Source organism: Carex rostrata, chromosome 23, assembly GCF_964058835.1.
Source record: "Carex rostrata chromosome 23, lpCarRost1.2, whole genome shotgun sequence".
Taxonomy (NCBI): domain Eukaryota; kingdom Viridiplantae; phylum Streptophyta; class Magnoliopsida; order Poales; family Cyperaceae; genus Carex; species Carex rostrata.
Genome location: NC_135940.1, coordinates 991,426 through 998,353, shown reverse-complemented (window position 1 = coordinate 998,353; position 6,928 = coordinate 991,426). Strand labels below are relative to the sequence as shown.

General features: G+C 30.7%; 1 protein-coding gene across 1 annotated transcript; it reads right to left on the bottom strand.

Moving 5' to 3' along the window:
* Window positions 1-2,211: 2,211 nt before the first annotated feature.
* On the bottom strand, window positions 2,212-5,643 carry LOC144575162 (protein FAR1-RELATED SEQUENCE 6-like). The gene is made up of 7 exons (XM_078325279.1): window positions 4,697-5,643; window positions 3,530-4,555; window positions 3,285-3,409; window positions 3,029-3,169; window positions 2,651-2,686; window positions 2,483-2,554; window positions 2,212-2,396 (listed from the first exon to the last, which is right to left on the bottom strand). Exons 1-7 carry the CDS (start codon window positions 5,641-5,643, stop codon window positions 2,212-2,214), a joined length of 2,532 nt encoding a protein of 843 aa, XP_078181405.1.
* Between the last annotated feature and the right edge of the window lie 1,285 nt (window positions 5,644-6,928).

Genomic DNA, 6,928 nt, shown 5'->3' with positions numbered 1-6,928 from the left:
AAGATCTTCAAGGAAATGACACTTGTTGAAAATATCACTAATAGTTTTCTTATCAAAATGAGCATAACTCAGATACAACTTCCTTAATTGAGGGAGGTTTATCTTAACATAATCAAAATCAAAATACTGCCCAGGGCTATCATGAATACAAACAGATAACTCATGTACTGACGGACAATCAAACAACATCCCAATGTAAAAAGAAAAGGCCATTGTTGTTTCAAAGGATAAAACTGTAGGATTAAGATTCCTAATATGAGGAATCCATCTTTCAACAAGATGGTATGAATTAAAACTGCCAAGTTCAATATGAAATAAATCAATTGAAGACAGCAACAACTTCTCAAACACATGGTCACCAAAATTCTGGAAATCTTGATCATCTTCATTATCATTCCCATAATAAAACTCACTCTGGTCAAAGATCAGACGAGGCACCCTCTTCCATACTGATAGCCAACGCTTTGATATCAGACATTTCTGAACAGCTTCTTTGGTTGTTAAAAAAGATGAAATTTTTTCAAGAATTTCAAGAGGCAACCGTTGGGTCGGGTCAGTTCCAAAATCCATCGGAATTGCAAATTTGTTGATTCTGTAATAAATAAATGGAAAATAACATGATTATATAAATTAAAAAAAAATGGAAATAATATAGTAGATTTCTGATAAATTAAACAAATTTAATTTTTACTGTTTCAATAAATCATTAATTCTATAGAAAAGTAAGATAAATTCTATAAACAACTACTAAACTAATAAATTACATTGAACAAAATGTAGATGAAGCAGATTAGAACCTTCTGATCAATAGCAATGGATTAAACAGCGTAAAATTTATTTGAGAAAGCCGAAAATTATTAGAGAATAGTAATACTATGACACAAACAGCAAATTTATGATATCAGTAAAAAAGATCAAAAGATTCTAGAAAGTAATGATGGATATTCTATAAACAAAAAAAAATTATTTCAAAACTTACTGAAAGAGTTGTCTGTGCGGAGAAGAAGGATATCGCAGAAAAAAACCTAGGTGAGAGAAAGGGGACGACGTCTCGATAAATATATTCAATTTTATAAAGAGAAAAGACAGGAGAGTACAAATTTAATTTTTGAAAAATTAAATATATTCAATTTTAATCCTTTCGAACGAAGTCGAAACGACGCTTAGTCTGTTTTTCAATTTTCCGAATTTCGTAATTTGTAATTTAATAATTAATATGTTAAAAACTGTAAGTTAATGCGATAAATCATGTTAACATATAAAAATTATCCGTTGAACTTATTAAAAAAAAAATTAAAATCTCTTCACGTAAAATTTCACATATAAAATTTCAAAATTGTTTTACGTAATCCAGATATAGATGGTCACAGGATCTACATCGTGGATTTGGAATAGTTGAAATTCACATATAAAAAAACTATAATAACATGTGTTAAATTCTATAAACAAATTGTCTTAATCCTGTAAACATTTAGATATAATCCTGTGAACATTCACACAAAATCCTACAATTATCCGTTGAACTTATATATTATACTTGAAATTTTATTTTTAATATTTAATATGTTAAAAAACTGTAAGTTAATTAGTATATATCATTGATTTTGAATAGTTGTGATGCACATATAAAAAACTATAATAACATGTGTTAAATTCTATAAACATATTATCCTAATCCTGTGAACACTTACATATAATCCTACAATTATTCGTTGAACTTACTTATTATACTTGAAATATTAATTTAAATATTTATTATATTAAAAAAATGTAAGTTAATATGTTGAATCCTGTTAAGATACAAAAATTATCCGTTGAGCATACATATTATATTTGAAATTATATTTTTTTTACTTCGTCCTTATTTGGTCATTATTTTTTTACATCTTTTTATTACAATAAAATATAATTCCTACAAATATATATTTCTATTTGCTCATAATTTTTTTATTTGGTCATTACTTTCCAAATGTAGTGATTTTATAAAATTCATTAACAAAAAAAAAAAATTCCTAGAATTATATATATGTAACGTGGTAAATAAATAAAAAAACAAATAAACATATAAAAATCTATGAGAACATTTATTAAATTCTATAAACATAAGATATAAATTCTGCAATAGTACATATCTTATTTGCTAAGATAAACTCCAAATACAACAACATGTTTTAAAGAATTGATGTTATTTTAACCAAACAAATAATGACTTTACTTCTTCTTGTCCATGGGATTCTTATAAGCTGATTGCCGTGGCTGACCCTTCGAAATGGATGCAAGTGGAGGAAGAATTTTTTTGGTTGGTGCAGAATTCAAAACTTCATGCTCACTACTTGAGGAATATTGGTTCTCATTCTGCGTTGCTTTGGACTTCCGTTTTTTAACAGCTTCATCGACTGTTAAGATCAGCAAAACAAAATAATTTTAAAAAAATAAACAAAAACAACTTTACAAAAAAATGCAAATAACATGGAGGAGTTACCTCCTGCTGTACGTGTAGTCAACATGGCTACTGTTCGAAAAATGGCATCCCAATCACAATTTAATGTGTCACCTATTATATCATATGGAAAATAGCATCATAAATATTATTCTTTAAGAAAAAATTATCTAAGGGTACAAATATATTACAAGTGACTGTTATACATACTTGATATTTTGCCTGTAGAATTATTAACAGCCTTACCTACAAAATTTTTGGCACAAGTTAGGTAAAGAATATAAACAAATGAATTAAATAGAAGAAAGTTATTACTGTATTACCCTTTCCTCTTCCTGTAGGTTTTTTCCGTTGAATTGTTGAACAATGTTCTTCTATAATGCCACTAGCACTACCTGTTGTAGTAACCATAGCTTCCGTATTTTTTTCATCAATCAATTGCTCAACTAATATAAGAAAAAACACCAGTGCTAATTAAGCATACATACCCAAGTGATTCTGTAATTTATATTAGTTGAAACTACAAACTATTTCACAAAAATATGAAAATTGCTTGATATTAGTTGTGAAAATTAAGTAATATATTACCTTTTACTTTACGTCCGGACATTTTCTTTGGATTAGTGGAACTACCCTTCAATCTACAAACACTTCTTTGAGAGCCAACATTATTATTCCTGTTAGTTGCATTCACAACCTCTTCATCTCCAGACCCAGAAACAATATTTCCTGATATTAATTGTAAAAAATTATAAAAAAAAATACACTAATACACAGAAACAACTTTACCAAATCTTCACATTACTAAAATAAAATAGTATTAATTAAAAACAAAAAGAAAAACCTCTTAATAGGTTTCTAAAAGCTTCCAACCCATTGAAAACAATATTATGCTGCTCATCACTGGCACACCCAAAGCTTATCAAGTCATCAATTATTGGATTAATTGACCTTGTCAAATCATACCTCCTACAAACAATATAAAGTAAACAAATGAAAATAAATGTCTCATAATAACTGGTAACCACAATATATTAATTCCATATAAAAAATAACATACAAAATTAGTAAAAAATAAGGGAAAAATACCTGTTATTCTCAACACTGTTAGTAGTGTCACATCCAGCCAAAATCAAACCTAATCGATTCTTGTCTTTCCTCCAACGATCAAGTATGTACTTATCATTAATACAATTTTGTTTTTCATGCTTTAAAACCATCAAAGCATGTGAACAAACTATACCAGAAGCCTCAAACAATTTGCAAATGCAAGAAAATTCTTTATACTCCTTGTTGTAACGCACCTCAAAAATATGACCCCTAATATCTTCAACTTCATAAATGTTCGTAGAGTCAGGTAGTTCCAATTTAAATACACAAGTCATATTAACAGAGTTTCTCAACTCATGTTGAAACCTGTAGAATATGGTAAGAGTATACACCTTGGAAAACTGCTTCTCGAAAAGTAACTCTGAGTACATGGCAGTTGTTTTTGTCTTTGATTCAAAATCCTTGTCATTTTCTTTCTGCCATATTCTATTCAAAGCACTATCAAAACTACCAACAAATTCAGCTAGAGTAGCCTTAGCTCTGAGATATTTGTCAAGAAAATGATTCATACCCTCCACACGTTGGGTAGTATTCATTCCAGCCCAGAATCGGTCATTTAAATAAATTGGAACCCATTTATGCCTCTGTGCAAACATACTTATAAACCACGGTGCATTTTCGTAACCAATTTCTGACATTAATGTTAACCAAGATTCTTCAAATTGTATAGGTGTTTTCGCATTGTATACAACATCTTTAACAAGCAGAATTATACCATCCTTGTTATCAGCACCACCCAATTTTTCAGGCAATTTGCGTAAAATGTGCCATGCACAATACCTATGCACTGTCTCATCACCAAAAACATGACTAATCCCTGATGCAATACTCGGGCACTGATCTGTCAAAATGCCACCTGGCTTAACACCTTTCATACAAGCTAGAAACTTCTTCATACACCATTTATAGTCGGCCTCAGTTTCTCTTGAGAGAAGAGCACAAGCAAAAATCACTGATTGCCAATGATGGTTCACACCAACAAAAAGTACAAGTGGCATATGATACCTATAAGTTATAACAGTAAGATAAATCAGTAAAATTAATCTGTAAGTTCAACTTCCTAATTCTGCAAAAAAAAATAACCTGAATTAAGAATATGAACCATGTTACATAAATATAATTTGTAAAGTAACACAAAAATATTACCTATTTGTAAGGTAGGTCGCATCCATGACAACAACATCATGAAAATATCTGTAGGCAGCATGGCCACGACCATCAGCCCAGAAAATATTACACAAATGCCCTTCCTTGCTATGCTTGTATGTGTACCAGAAATCCAAATCATACTTCTTCCTTTCATCAAAATAGTCAGAGAGTAACTCAGCATCATGTCCACCTAATGACCTCAATTTACTTCTCTTGTACTGATCTAAATGGTTTTTAGCATCTTTTCGTGTAAAAGTACACTTCAAATAACCACCAGCTATCTGTGTTACAATATCTATATTATCAGCTGCTTTCATTCCTTGGTCTGCATTATATTCCATCATTGCCTTATATCTCAGTGGAATAAACCGATAACAAGGGATAAGGAAAGATGACTCCGGATTGAGATCATGGTTATGAGTTAGCTCCATGTCACTCACTTCCCATCTATCAGTAATAGTGGAATACATAATCCTCATATACACCGGGCATTTTGTATGTACTAAAGGTCTCCGTCTCTTAGGAAAAGGTGCAATATCAGGAATACATTCCTTTACATCCTTGAATTTATTGCATGCAAATTTATAATCCACAAAAATATCACCATTCTTGTGAAATGTTCTCTTGTTTACTCCAAAACCAGTTTGGTACCCATACACTTGCCAGTATAAGTAAGCTTCTGCAATAGAGTCCAACTTATCACCTATTGCAGGTGGAGCGATGAATCGGATCTCATCAGGATCAGCTTCGCTTTCTATCTGATGGCCAACACTAACAACTTCTTCCCCCTCATTCTCAGCCCTATTCTGATTTTCACCAAGATTCACATTCTCAGTAGGCTTCTCATGAGAAAATTCAGAAGGATCCTTGTTCAGATCCCATTCATGAATAGATGATCGGGAAACTGTATCATCCACACATTCTTCATTCGGGTCAACATCCATTATATCAACCTGCCTTTACACAAACCCAAACAAACCTATAAGGACATATGTTAAATTCTATAAATACAACATATAATTCTATAAACATAACATAATAGATATCATATGGAAACAATCAGTCCTATTACCAAATAATCACAATTTATCAATTTATACTTCATCAACCAATGCATAATAAAGTTTCAAACTTCAGTTTATGTATACAGTACACATACAAATCACAATGTAAGCTAATGTATTAATTCCGTTCTACTAGAAAACTACCAGACTGAATATGTAATTGAAACATAAAAATGACAATCTAATGTAATCAATCCTATTAACAAAAAAAATTGAATCCTGCAAACAACAATGATCTACAAAGCAATATTAAATGAGAAAAATGACCTGTAATTTTCAAAACTTCAATGCTGTTCGTCAATGCTTAATTCAAACAACTATAGAAATCGCTACTCTTCGATTTCTGAGATTCAATACTTGATTGAAACAAAGAAGAAAAGGAAAAAAATCATATCAGAAAAGGAATGAAGTTTCAAAATTATACGAAATTGAAAAATTACATCAATACCAGAATATAACGAAGAAAATGTAGCTCTCAAAAAATCGATGTTGTTCGTCAATGCTGATGCTCCTCGATTCTGGCACTAAATAATCGATTGAAACAAAGAAAGGAAAGGAAAAAATCAGATCAGGAAGGTTCAAAATCAGATAAGGAAGGTTCAAAAAAACAATTCAATTTTCAAAAAAAAGGAAAGCGATACAAGAGGAATGCCTTAAATAGGGAAAATGTCGGCGGAATTAGTGGGGACCGCATCGCTGCCGGTTATGGAAGTTGAAAACGCGTGCGCAAATTGTACTTCTTCCGTTATTGGAGGTTGAAAGCGCGTCCGAACGACGCTAAAACGGGAAGGATTTATTAAGCGGGGATTATCCGGGGACTGAACGTCGGGGGACGTTACCTTTTCTCTAAAATTATTTGGATAATTCTAGTGTATATCCATTTGATATTTTGAAATGTATTGTTCAAATTACAAATAAATTTTTAGATGTGTTCTTCTTGCCTTACATAATATGTATATTAAATTTTGGTGGATATAAAACATATTTAGTCTTTCATTAAATAATCTAAAAAAATTATTGGTGAAATTTTTAATAATATTATGATAAATTATCAATCAAATTCTAAAAGCTCTAATTGTACCTAACCTTTAGCTGTAGTTGATCTTAAAGCCACTGTCCGTTGCAAAACTGCAACAGTTTTCCTATAATAATTTTTGAGTAAATG

Excerpts from the sequence above, each read along its gene's own strand:
- LOC144575162 (XM_078325279.1), bottom strand. The coding sequence starts at position 5,643 with ATGGATGTTGACCCGAATGAAGAATGTGTGGATGATACAGTTTCCCGA. Across the intron at positions 4,556-4,696 it reads GCGACCTACCTTACAAATAG|GTATCATATGCCACTTGTAC; the intron begins GTAATATTTTTG and ends TATAACTTATAG. Across the intron at positions 3,410-3,529 it reads AACAGTGTTGAGAATAACAG|GAGGTATGATTTGACAAGGT; the intron begins GTATTTTTCCCT and ends TATTGTTTGTAG.